The sequence below is a fragment of the Mustela lutreola genome, chromosome 8, assembly GCF_030435805.1.
Source record: "Mustela lutreola isolate mMusLut2 chromosome 8, mMusLut2.pri, whole genome shotgun sequence".
Taxonomy (NCBI): domain Eukaryota; kingdom Metazoa; phylum Chordata; class Mammalia; order Carnivora; family Mustelidae; genus Mustela; species Mustela lutreola.
This window is the reverse complement of record NC_081297.1, coordinates 127,601,212-127,615,260: the sequence shown is the minus strand read 5'-3', so window position 1 is coordinate 127,615,260 and position 14,049 is coordinate 127,601,212. Positions and strand designations below refer to the sequence as shown.

Below are 14,049 nucleotides of genomic sequence, written 5' to 3'. Positions count from 1 at the left end.
TACCTATATTTCATGTATAACATTTTAACAGGTAAAAATGTCCACATGGACTCTATTTCCAGAGCCTTATATAAAGTATCCAAAGAAGTATTTAAACATGAGTGTGACTATAAAGCAGCGAATTAATTTCTCCAAGTCATACAAGAAAATCAGTCTCATTAGGTCTAGCACAGAGTTACCAAAATAGCAGGTTCAAAGGCAATTAACTTAAGATATACAATAAAATAGTTTATTAGTTTATTACCGTAAGTGTTAATGGTGATGTTGAAATTTTGGCTTTTGGCTTCCTCATATGTAAAAATAATAGGGCCATTTCTAAGTAGGAGTCTCTTATCAACCTAAAATGATATAACATTGTACTTATTAAATAGCTTCACCATTCATAATCATTTTGCATCATTTTCTACAATTTCTGAGCTAATGAAAGGTAAAAATAGACAAAACTAGTACCTGTCCCCCAGACTCATACCTTCTTTTCATAGTGCTGTTGGCATAGACACCAATACCATCCTCCCTAGTGAAATTGAAAGCTATTAAAGAGACATACAACCTTGTCCTGTGCTGGCAACACTCTCTGAAGCCCAGCATCAAGACCATTCTAGAATAGTCCAGCACACAAAGCACTAAATAAGTGAAAATCAGGTCTTAAGGAACCTGCCTTGCAAACCAGACCTCTCTTTCTATCCTCCTACACTAAAGTGGAAAGACACACAGAGTCATGCAGAAAGCAGTGATTTGGTATGGATTAGGTCTGTGTATTCACTATCCAACCTGTCAGTTGGGGCCATTTAAATCAGCGTAGTAGTAATAATACTGGCATATACCCATTCTTTTTTTTTTTTTTTTAAAGTATCATGTAACAATCTCATAGTCTCACTTTCTTTCTTTCTTTCTTTCTTTTTTTTTTTTTTTATTTATTTGACAGAGATCACAAGTAGGCAGAGAGGCCGGTAGAGAGAGAGGAAGGGAAGCAGGCTCCCCGTTGAGCAGAGAGCCAATGAGGGGCTCGATCCCAGGACCCTGAGATCACAACCTGGGCTGAAGGCAGAGGCTTTATCCCACTGAGCCACCCAGGCACCCATATACCCATTCTTAAGATGATTTTTATATAGAATTCAGTTGGCCAGCCCTGGTCCTGCTGACAGAGTGAACATCTACACAAATCCTTTCTAGATACAATTTCACATCCATGGGAGGCTGCTAGAATCCTGGGATAGACAGGAGATCAGTGTGAGTAAAGACTAGAAGTAAATTCACAGTCTAGTATGCCACCATGATAACTGCCATCATCAACCATCACTGTAAAAACAAGCCTTGGTAAGAGCCAAGGTCAACGATCTTGAAAAGGAAGTCAGTAAACCTGCTGGACAAAGAACCCCAGTGAATGAGCCCTGTGGTGGGAAGGGGGTCTCCCAGGCATGCCAGCCTTGAATGTTCAATGTACTACGAAAACATAGGGCTTAAATCAAAACACATATAGTTATAATAATGGAAAGATTTTCTTTTTACCCTGAGTTTTGATCATTTCTCAAGCTTAGCTGTATAGCTTCAAATAAACTCCCAAGTTGTGAGCTTGGAGATTTCTCTTCCATCAATATTTGACGTTCTATTTTGCCTGAAAGAATAAAAAAAATATATATATATAAATGGTTTTTCCTTTTTCTATCATTTAGAACTTCAGAATAAATATTTCATGCTGGAACTTCAGAAAATTGGACGTGCTGTCCTTTTAGTCCATCTGTCTGTTGTTTTCGTGGTAAGGTCAGCTAATAGTGAAAGATCCTTTGCTTCCTTCCCCAGGAGCCTCCAGCCTCACTCTGCCTTTAGTGAGAAACACTGAGTCAAAGCCTCCTTTGGCTTTCCAGACACAAATGTTCTTACCATCTTATTTTTCTACTTCCTTCCTTTGTACTTTCCTTTCCTCTATAGGGCTCATTCCATTTGTCTACATCCATGTCCTCCTTCCTCTGTCTAGTATTGCAGATATCACAGAAAACAACTCTGTTAAAATAAAGCCCCAAAAGTCAACAAACACTTGAAAACAATCGCAAATGATGCAAATGCTTTAGGGCTCACACAGCTCTCAGACCTAATGGTGAGCCACAGCCTTCACTGGAATGGCACTTCTGTAGCCAGAAGGGCAAGAAAGGGAAATCTTTTATCAATATGAAATAGATTCCCAATTTTCATGCAGCATGTGAAGGGCTGCACAAAGGGCACAGAGCCTCCCGCTGTTAAGTTCACATCTGGCTACTATCACTTAGAAGCTGCTGACCTAGAGAAAGTTACGCAGCCAGACTGTACCTCATTTTCCTCAGCTGTCAACTAGGATTAGCCATGCCTATCTTGTAGAGCTATTGTAAGAATTAGCAATATGAGATGTTAAACACTGACAACTACAGTGCCTTTCATCTAATTGATGATCAACAAATGATAGCAATCATCATCATCACTCTTCTCATGGCTAAAACAGCCACAGTAAAATTATATGACCATATTATACAAACATGTATTGTACGTAACTTATAAATATAGCTATTTAATTTAAATGGGTATGTATCTTTTATAGAAATTAACTAAAATGCCTACCTAAGGAATGAAATTATGCATAAAAGATGTCTTCCCGCATTATTTAAGAAACATTATTTGTAGCTAGATGGCTGACGAGGACATTTTTGAGTCAAAAATGAAATTTTGCCTGAGGGTCAGTTATAATTATAAAAGAAACTAAGAAGCAGTACTTTTTTCCCTTTCTTGATATAAACTTAAAATAAGCAGTGTTCTCTTTATCCCAAACTGAGTCTGGCAGGGGTATCAATGTCTTTGCATCACTAAGCCCTGTGTAAAACCTGTAATTTTTTTTTTTTAAAGATTTTATTTATTCATTTGACAGAGAGAAATCACAAGTAGATGGAGAGGCAGGCAGAGAGAGAGAGGGAAGCAGGCTCCCCGCTGAGCAGAGAGCCCGATGCGGGACTCGATCCCAGGACCCTGAGATCATGACCCGAGCCGAAGGCAGTGGCCTAACCCACCGAGCCACCCAGGCGCCCCTAAAACCTGTAATTTTTATAGTCACTGACCAGGTTTTCAAGAAATCTATCACTAATAGGAAAAAAATTCCATAAACTTTTTTTAAAAAGATTTTATTTATTTATTTGACAGAGAGAGATCACAAGTAAGCAGAGAGGCGGGCAGAGAGAGAGGAGGAAGCAGGCTCTCCACGGAGCAGAGAGCCCAATGCGGGGCTCAATCCCAGGACTCTGGGATCATAACCCAAGCCAAAGGCAGCGGCTTCAACCCACTGAGTCACCCAGGCGCCCCTCCATTAACGTTATCATAGTTGTGACCCCAAGTACATCTTACCTTTCTGAAAAAGAATTTCAGCTTCCACCTCATGTTCTTCTGTTGCTGATACCTGACAGAGCTTCAGTGCTATTTCAAAAAGATGAAGGGCAGGGAACCACTTTGAGGGATCCTTCTTTTTACTGGTATAATATACTTGTTTGGCCACTGTATGTCCTATAAGGAATAGGTTGTTCATAATAAGCCTCCAAGTTACTCAGACTTTTCTCACCATCAGTTTGATTAAGAACTCTGCTAGTCTTTGCTTTTTAGCATCTAAGAAATATTTTCTTAAAATTCAGCACCCAAATATTTCAATGCACTACAACAGTAGCCCTATGTAACTTTATCTTTGATAAATTTTGACGTTTTCTCATTTTTAAAATGAAGGATAATTTCTCAAGTCTCTTTCAGTTCTTAAAATTTCATTATGTTCTACAAAACAACTGTGTTCCTAAGATGAGGTTGTTAGCAGGGAAACATCTGGAAGTTTTATTAAGTTTTATATTGTTCCCAATAAAAATTTGCATATATTAATAGGCAGTAATTTTGTTTCTTTTCAGCTCTATTAGTGGTTGCTCGCTATGCATATTTTGTCACTGCAACTAGATGGCAGAAGGCTTTTGGATAAGGGCTTCTTGTGTGGTCCCATCATCACTTAACATAATGAAGGACTGTTGTATTGTTGAAGAGGCATTAGATTTAATCTGTGTACCCTCACAGATAGACAGACAGATAGCTATTTAGCATATATTTTCTGAGTGCTGGATAATATGGAGGCATTGGGAAAAAATGAGAAAAGAGAAAAATAAGAGCTCATGTTTCTTAAGTGCTTCCTACAATCCAGATACCCCTCCAAGGACTTAAACATTTTCTCATGCAATCCTCCCAACTCTGGCTGGATTTCATTAGTACACTGCCTTTACAGAGGAGAAAGCAGTGGTACAGTGAGGTTTAAGTAATTTGTCCAAATTCATGTGACTAGTAAGTAGCTGGGCTGTGATCAGAACTGAGGCAAGTCTGGCTCCAGGACACACACTCTAAACAATGACAAGAGTTAGACTGTGGAGCTCAGTGTTCAATGGAGAATGAGAATGGCCTGAGCAGCAGTTAAAATACTGTGTGCTCAACTGTGTGGCAGGGAAAGCACAGGACGATGTGGTAGCAGGTTACAGGGGCCTTCGGCCAGACTCCAGAAAGGCTAGGGAAGGCTTCTTAGAGAATTTGGCCACTGGGGCTGGCCACTGATGATCACCTTGTCTTTCGGTAATTTTAAAAAAGGAAAATGTTGGGATAAAGAGTAGAAGGCAGTGGGGGAAATACTCATCAAGAGGAAAGTTGAACAACACAGTGGAGAAATATAAACAGGAAGGTAGTGCAGGATTGCAGACTGATATAGCTACTGGGTCCCAGCTGAAGTGCTGGGTCTGAGCTGGTCACCAGCACTACCATGTCATTTGAGGCCTTGAACAAATCCCAACATGCCTCTGGGTCTTGAGTGTCTTCCTCTGAAAAATGAGGCAATAGAACTAAAAAATATGTAAGGTCTCTTTGGGTTCTGAAATGTTTCAATTCCAAAATGCTATGCCCTGCAAAGAGTTTTCAAGAAACCAAGAACTTTTGATAAATTTTTAGTTGAGGAATGAAAGGAAAGATGGTGTGAAAAATGTACCTCTCCCTCTTTCTCTTGCTCTTATCCAGGGAGATGTTACAGAGCCTTGACTCTGGACAAGGCAGTTTAGTGGCATGCTGTGGAGAAGATAGAGATGAAGAAACTGAGCCTTGCTTCCAGGGTGCTCCCAGGAGAGCAAGGAGGTCATCCCTGGAGCAGTGAGAATCGCTAGTACCTACAATGCTGTTAACACGAAGTAGGTGCCCTTCAAACAAGGTACACACTCATTCATCCCACAATAAGCCAGTGAGATTGGTACTGGCTTTTTTTTTGAGAACCACATTTTATGAGAGAGGAAACTGAAGCCCAGAGGAGTTAAAGTGAACTGCTCAAGGAAAATGGACCAGAAATCTTTCTCCAGAGTCCATGTTCTTCATCCCAACAGTGACCAATTGTGAGTAGATCCCAGGCAAGGATATGCTAACATTGTCCATCCAATACAACTTCATATTTCAACACAGCTCCCATTTTTATCTGACTCACTTCTGGTTTCAAATTATACTACAGCTTTTTATTAATATAAGACAATAATATCAAGTATCTTCATGTAATTTAAGCAGGTATATATTTATAGGTACGATATATGGAAAAATATACTATATATATAATAAAGTATTAATATACACTAAAAATACTTCTAGATTTGTCTTCTAGATTTTTGTGAAAATTAGGAAGAGACCTGTTACAGAAATTACCAACAGTTTTCTTTTTCTGTTTCCTTAGCTTGATAACAGGCTCTCTGAGGGCAGAGATGGCTCCCTCTTATATCCCCACTCCCAAGCATCATTCTTGCAGCTTTTCTCACACCTATTATACAATCAGTAATCCATGTTTTCATTATGGGAAAGCTCAAGGTTTTGTCATTAAGGGGGAAAATGATCTCAAATAACCATGATGCTTATTTTGGGTTTTATAAAAACAATTTCAAGATGACTTTTTCTGTCAGAGGCTTTCATAAAGAAAAAAACAATTATTTACGTGGCTATATTCTTGTGATGCAATGTATAGCCTCACTATAAAGGAAAACTGTCGAGAAAGCATCAAATCAGATGATTTTATGCTTCATAATATTGAAGTGCTCCTGTTTCCAATAAACATCAACTCTGTGAAAAAGAAGTTGTGAAACTGATGTTGTTTTGACAGAAAATCTACTTTTGGTTTTGTTTTTTAAGTCTGTATTTAATATAATATAACAGAAAGCAAGCTGTTCTGCCTCAAGTGAGTCTAAAAAACGGTGGCACTATTGTCACTGAGTGGTGACACTTCTTCAAGATTAGGGAGTCATGAAAGCAGAGAATACATTTGATTTAACACAATCTGTACAATTTAACACAATCTGTATTTTAAGCTCTTGTGGCAATTGAATATACTGATAATATAACAAATCGTGGACTAGAAATGCACAAAAATAGCTCTCAAGCGATCAGATTGCTGGAAGGAATTCTAGAGGTCAGCTAGGCCTCTCGAATTTCAACAATATAGAGGTGATGCCATTTACCCAAAATAGCAAAATTCTTATCTGATGATGATGATGAAAAATCTTATAATAATAATGATCAATAATAATGAGGGGAATGTGCAGCAGAAAGGACATTAGGGAGAAGATTCTGGACAGACGATGGTTTGACCACACTTCTGTTGCCCCTCTTTTCTGTTCTGGTCCAATCATCAGCCTCTCCTGAACTGAGCAGCCCCTGGTACAGGAGGCAAATGGGTCCCAGGAGGTGAAGGGCAATGTTTTAAAATGCAGGTTTTTTTAATGTTCGGGTGTGATGAGGTGAACAGGCCCAGTGACAACCACCACTGAAACAACTGTTACACTTCCCAGAGGATGGGGCACACTACACCACATAGAAAAGCATAAAAGTCAGTCAGGAGGTGGAGGGAGCAAGGGGAAAATGTGGATCAGAACCTTTATTCTGAATTTTGTAGGAGGGGATGATTCGGTTCGAGTAAGCCTGCCAAACAGGTTTAGGATTAATGAGTTTGAATAATTTCAGTGTGCTCTGCTAGGAGTCTGATACCTGTCCCCAGGGTGATTAGGGCAGAAAAATAGTGGCTCAGCATGTCAGAGCCCAGCAACGGACAATAAGGGAGTCCAATAAAGGTTCAGAGGATGGGTTCTGGAACAGTTTGTGATGAGGGAGCAGGAGGCTGGCTGAGGACAAAGCAAAAGCTGGCGCCTTGCACCCCCCCCTTTCATCCGCTCCCCTCCATAGGTGTAGCATTCCTCAGGCACCCCTGACTGCCATAAAATGATAAATAGTTAACTTGCTGAGATCACAATCCTACAAGACAGGAGTCTCCCTTGGTTTGCAAATGTCCTTGAGATTACAACAAAGAAGTTACCTTATCAATAGCCCAATTTCCAAAGACACAGAACTCAGTTTCTCAAGCCTAATGTCACCCTCCCCTCCATGAAAAACGGAAGGAGGTGGAGGTAGAAGGAAAAGTAAATAAAGTTAAATTTCTTCTAAACCTAAATCTCATTAACAAGGATGCTTGATAGCAGGAATGTAACATTCCACCAGACTTCCAATTGTCTTTACTTGATAGCAACTAAGCCTTCAATATCCTGATAGTATTCTTTGCCCCAAAAGCCCTTCTGAACACCCCTTTGTCCTCACCTACCCAACTCCTGTGTATATAACCAACCACCTCTCACAACCCGGGGCAGCTGCATCTCCGCCTGCCCACGGGCCCTGTCCCCGTGCTCTAATAAATCACCTTTTGCACCAACGACGTCTTAAGAATTCTTTCTTTAGTCGTCGGCTCCGAACCTCCTCACCCCACCGAACCTGACTTAGGTTCTGGGACTTCATCAGTTTGCATGTAAAAGACATGCTTAGAAGATAGCGTTTTGCTAATTTCTAGCAACCTGCTAACCTTGGGAAGTCCCTCCCTGATCAGCATAGCCCTAGATGTCAAAGCATCAGAAATACAGAACTGAAAAAGGCATGATTAATATAGGGTTAGAACACAGAGATTTTCTGCCTTCTTGAGCTGGGCAAAAGCTGGGGAGGTAAAGGGAGGCAAGCCTTGAGTCAAAGACCAGAGACTGTGTCCTAGAGAAAGACTGAAACAATCTGTCAGCTCCTGAGAAGGACAGCACCAGTTGGCTCCACCTTGGTTCCCAAGAGCTGTATGCCTCTGGTTTCCTGCTCCAACAATTCCCATAAGGTCCACTTGCAGTTGGCTCCAGGCTACCTTACAATCTAGTCTTCAGCCAGCAGCCAGGGTAATCTGAAACATAAACCATCCCAGCTCACCTCCTCCCATGAGGTGCTCCGTAGTCCACTCTGATCAGGCTGTATTGGTCTCCCACAGTTCTAGAATAGGTCACGCTCATCCGAATCTCGGAACCTACCACTCAAGGCTCTCTCTGCCTCCACCGTACAGAACTAGTCACTTGCAATTTAAGGTTTAGGGTTAAATATCACTTCCCCAGAGAGCTCTTCCCCAGTGACTCTATCTAAATAGGCTCCCCTCCCTTCATTATTCTTTATCAGCAGAATTCATCCACATCTTTCATAAAACTGACAATTTATAATTACATACCTATATATAAATCATTACTATACGTAAGCTTTCTATATCCTCACTGATTTTCTGTCTGGTAGTTATCAAATAAACATTTTATCTTATACAATATTTATCTTATTAAATTTTATAAATGTTTATAAACATTTTATAAATGTTTATAAAATTCTAGAAATATTTCATAAATGTTAAAAGTGTTCATACAATATTTATAATATAATATGCCCTTCTCCATATGGTTTGTTTACTTGCTTATTTTTGTCTCCCACACTAAGATCAGGGACTATATCCTTTTAATCTTAACTTCCTAGGACCCCACACAGAGTCTGGCACATGGTAAATAATCAAAAACTATTTGTTTAAATAAATGAAGCCTGGTATTCATAAATATTATCCCATTTGAAGGCACTCCTCTGACAACCTGCCTGAAAATAAAAACTTTTTATCAGTGACATGGGTGTAATATGTGTTTAAATGTTCTTACCAATTCTCATTTTGGTTTTGGCTAATAACATGACATGAGGAAGATAGATATTTTTCAAAGGCTGTAATGGACTTGCATAGTCAGTGTTTGATAAAGGAAATTCAATTGTTTCTCCAAAAGTCAGCATCTGTAAAAGGAACACTGTAGTTAATAACTAACTAATGTGGTTTAGAATCAGAAGACACAGAAATAAGTTTCTAGATCTTGAGGACACAAAAGCATGCTCACCTGTTCAATAAGAATGTTGTGAGACCGAATCAACAAATGTAATTTTTCTGTTTTTAAAGAAGTTTCCTTGAATTTCTCAGCTTTTGTTAAGTCATCCAATAAAAGCATGCTTCTCGCCAGGGTTAAATGAGATCGAGGAGAAATAAATTCACTTTCTTCTAGCAAATGTATTATCGCCTATTAAAATAAAATTATTCCTTTTGATAGTCCCATTTCCAATTCACTGAAACAAGAGCTGGCCAAACTGTTATGCATTCAGAATCTAAGGGAATTTAAAATTCTCTCCTTTTGCTCTAATCAGAATCATTAGGTAAATATCAATGTGAAAGAGGTTTCTTTCCTACCTGAAGCTTGGTTATGATGTCTGTCTTTAGATGCTTTTCTTGTAGGCCAATGATTACAGCTTGCATCAAGATCTCAGCCTGTAGCTCCCTGTCGCCTGCACTTTTTGCCTCCTCACACACTTCACTGATGAGGCTGACGTAATCTATCATATCATTTTCTAAAGTAAATAAATGCAGTTATCTAAAATACCCTAGGAAAGCAAATTTAGATATGCATAACACCCCCAATATCCATCCATCACAGGAATATTGAATAATACAGAAGAATGGGAAGATATAAAGTTGGAAAACAGACTCTACACAAAACATGAAAAATAAATGTGTTGCAATTTGGGAGAAAGTACTTTAGGGTAACCCAGTGCTACAAAAGTAATGGTGCTACATGAAAAAAAAATTAATGTGGAAGATGAACAGAGATGAGTGGATAGGTAGATTTCCAAATAGAGAATTATTAATCGCTGTAAGAATTAACATGTGTATGTGCCAGGCTATCATCTAAAACCTTATAAATTTAACCCAATTAAGACTGCCAATAACCCTAAGAAGTAGGTGAAATTTTTTCCATTTTTGCCAAGGAGGAAACTGAGGCATAGGGGGATTAAGGGACTTGGCCAAGATCACACAGGGAGAAAGTAGTGGACCAAACATTAACCCAGATCAAGTACCTGGAGCCAAAGTCTGTGCTCAGGACCCCTAAGCTATGCTGCCTCCCTCAATGATATGAAGAACTGCATGTTAGCATTTTGAAATCGCCTCGCCTGCTCTCCATACATCAGAAACATATATGCCACACATCAGTGATTCAAGGGACTACAGACATGATTATTCTTGATTAATGACATGAATTTTTTATTCTGGAAACAGATCAAGCTATAAAGGTTAGAAAATGTTAGTAATAAAATGGATCTCAATAAAACCTCCATTACCTGAGTAAAATTAATTTTTATGAAAACTTGGATTAAGAAAATAGGATATTTGTACCTGTCACGAATCCAATGCCATGAATCTGTGCAACAAAAGCAGTCACCAGTGCTAAGCGGCACCTCAACCAGAGATGAATGTTGAAATATTCTCGAGAATTTAGGGAAACGGGATCTAAAAATTCATTCGCATCTTTATTTTCAGTAGCCTAAACAACATGAAAATGATGGTTATCTTGCCATTGAATAATGTTAAAGGTCTAGCCTAATGCTAAATGTGAGTTAAGAGAAGCATCTGATATCATTTAATACTATTAAATTTTTAATTTTGGAAAACTGTCTTGCACATTCTATAATGTAAGAAGTACACACACCAAATAAAAAAATCATTCACAATCCCACAATCCTCTATTAATATTTGGCATACCGATTTTCAACTTTTCTTTTTCTTCCTATACCCATTATAGAAAATAGTTTTGTGCTCTGAATTTTTCTTTGCAAATTATATTATCCATGGTGCCTATGTCTTCAAAAATTTTATAAACATTATCTTAATGGCTGAAAAATAATAAATAACAGTGGCTAATATTTATGGAATACGTATTATGTTCCAGGCACAATGCCAAATACTTTATACACATTATCTTATTTGATTCTCCCAAAAAGCCAAAGAGGAGTTATTTTTACTTGTTTTACAGATGTGAGAATGGAGACCTAGGAAATTAAATATTTGCTTTAACTCCATTATGTTTTGGCAGAAGTGGGATTCAAACTTGTGTCCTTCTGAACTTAGAGCCCCCCCATCTTAATTCATTGCTGTATGTTGCTCATGTTCCAAACATGTATTATAAATGATTTCCCATCTTCATTACTGTACTTTACAAAGGGGTGACCAATGTCCAAAGCGTCTGAGAGGGAATGACAAAGGGAGGTTTTCCTAAGTGGGGGTAGGGGATCAATTTTAGACATTGGGAAACTGTGCTCGCTTCGGCAGCACATATACTAGACATTTGGAAACTTTAAAATCATCTAGAACAATGCCCATTTGTTCTAGGAAGTTCCCGCTCTGCACCTCTGAGAGCTCCAACCAATTGGCAACACGTAATAATCAAGGAACAGCCATCAGGACTTGGAGGCTGGAATTTGGGGAGACAGGTAGGAAGCACAGAAGAGGAGGGTAAGCCAGCACTGTGAACAGAGTAAGAAGTGAACAGAGGCCTCAAGGATGGACTAGAGTGACTAGAAATGGACACAACAAGTACTCCAGGAGTCAAGGATTTAGATTAGCAATTCAGGACAAAAGGCCTATGCACATACCTTAATCTCTTGGTGCCTAAAGTTCCTGTGACTACTGCAGACACTTAATCTGAACCAGGATTTCCAGCCTCAGTGCTATGGGTAGCTGTGGAGGACTGTCCTGGGCATTGTATGTTTAGTAACATCCCTGACCTCCACACACTAGATGCCAGGAGCATTCTCTCTACTTGGAACAACTGAAATGTCTCCAGATGTTGCCAAATAACCCCTGGGAGGCAAAATAGCCTCCAACTAGCAACCATTCCTCTAAGTCAATTTTTGAATTAGCTTGCTTTTTAGCATTTTTATTGCTTTTAATATAGTAAGAAATGAGTTTCTATTTAGGATAATTAGTTTTGCTTATTTGTAATGACACTAGATATTAGCAATTTTATTAGTAAAGCTTAAAATAATGAGCAAGGATTCTATGTGATGAATCTTTATGTTTTAATCCTAAACAACCCTTTATTATTATTAAATTACTTGGTCTTGTCAAAGTCCAATAAAATGTCAAAGAATTTGTGACACCAGTTGTCAAACAGACTTCAGGGCTTAAATGTGGAAGAATCTAGCTAGAGAAATCTAAGGTAGGAAATAATGCAGGTTTCATGCTGGTGATGCCAAAGTAATAAATTCAAAAGTAAAATGAAAAGCCAAATAAAGTGAAACAACTTTATTTGCTAAACAAATCAGATCTAGAATACTGGAGTGATCTAGAATACTGGAAGACCTTAGTGATTATTATATCCAAATTCCATCAGTTCACAAATGAGATTTAAATGAAAAATTAAATTTTTTTAAAGATTTCATTTATTTATTTGACAGGCAGAGATCACAAGTAGGCAGAGCAGCTGGCAGGGGGCGGGGGGACGCAGGCTCCCTGCCAAGCACAGAGCCCAATGAGGGGCTCTATCCCAGGACCCCGGGATCATGACCTGAGCCGAAGGCAGAGGCCTTAACCCACGGAGCCACCCAGGTGCCCCGAAAAATTAAATTTTTAATTAAAAAAACTTCTAAAGTTTAAGGGACTTGCCCAAACACACCACTAAATGAAGAGCATATATGGGGCCTCAACACTTACCTTTTCACTCTGAACTCATTGTTTTTTCTACTTTACCCCTTTATTTCATCCAAATAATCATGTCAACAGTTATTATATAGTAAGTACTGTAAACAGAAACATTAAATTCATACATACAGAAGCTCTTGGAGAGATGGAATTCTCTGTGTCATCTTGTACTCCCTTCTTTTTAAAAAGTTTTGAATCCTGGAGAAGTCTAAGCGTAGAAAATACTATCGCAGCACTAAAGTAGAGAATATATTTTAAATCTTATTAGTACTGACAATCTCACTAACAAAATGAATACATATACATTTCATATGTATCACAGTGTGGTTCTCCACCTTTCAAGGTTATAGAACTTTGTTATTTAAAGCTATACACTTGGAAACTCTTACACTAAATTATTGCTTAATCAGCATCTAGAAGTACCAAAGGCAAATGTACTAAACAAAGAAAACAGAACCTTGGAGATGGGAATTCTTCTGACTTCCTGTTGTTCCATACATAAAAGTTCATCTGTACTTTAAACCAATTTATAATTGATGTCACACTTCTTCGAAATATCTTAATGATATATATTCCGAGAGTTCTTTTAAAAATCTATTCCAAAATGAAACCAAAAATGGAACAATCCGTATACCTGAAGATGCTCTGTAGCAATATTTTATAACATGGAAAGAATGGGCAAAAGCCAAATGGACAATATACCTATCTACCTAAGTCCCCACTTGGATAGTTAATAGACAATTATATTTAACAGGTGTTATAGGTTGAACTCTGTCCTCTCGAAAAATAATTTAAAAAAAAAGGAAGAAAGAAAAGGGGTGCCTGGGTAGGTCAGTTGGTTAAGTGTCTGACTCTTGATTTTGACTCAGGTCAGGAACCCAGGGACTAAAGAGTGAGCCCCATGCTGGGCTCTGTGCTCAGTGGGAAGTCTGCCTGAGATTCCCTCTCTCCCTCTACCTGTGCCCCTCCCCCCATTCAGATGCATTCTTTCTTTCTCTTTTCTCTCCCAAATAAACAATGAAATAAAACCTTAAAAAAAAAAAAAGGTATGTTGATGCCCTAACCCTCAGTACCCCAAAATGGTGGTAATCTGAAATAATCAAGTTCAAATGAGGTTATTAGGGTGGACACTATTCCAATATGACCGGTTTATA

General features: G+C 38.6%; 1 protein-coding gene across 2 annotated transcripts in view; it reads right to left on the bottom strand.

The window, feature by feature from the left end:
- The window catches only part of CFAP54 (cilia and flagella associated protein 54), a 316,944-nt gene that overhangs the window by 74,671 nt on the left and 228,224 nt on the right, over positions 1-14,049 (bottom strand). For both annotated transcript variants that reach the window (XM_059186580.1, XM_059186581.1), the window contains exons 52-59: positions 13,025-13,130; positions 10,592-10,739; positions 9,611-9,768; positions 9,267-9,443; positions 9,039-9,165; positions 3,364-3,519; positions 1,510-1,615; positions 245-338 (exon numbers count right to left, since the gene is read on the bottom strand). In XM_059186580.1, coding sequence (XP_059042563.1) covers positions 245-338; positions 1,510-1,615; positions 3,364-3,519; positions 9,039-9,165; positions 9,267-9,443; positions 9,611-9,768; positions 10,592-10,739; positions 13,025-13,130 — 1,072 coding nt within the window. The remainder of the gene's footprint in view (positions 1-244; positions 339-1,509; positions 1,616-3,363; positions 3,520-9,038; positions 9,166-9,266; positions 9,444-9,610; positions 9,769-10,591; positions 10,740-13,024; positions 13,131-14,049) is intronic.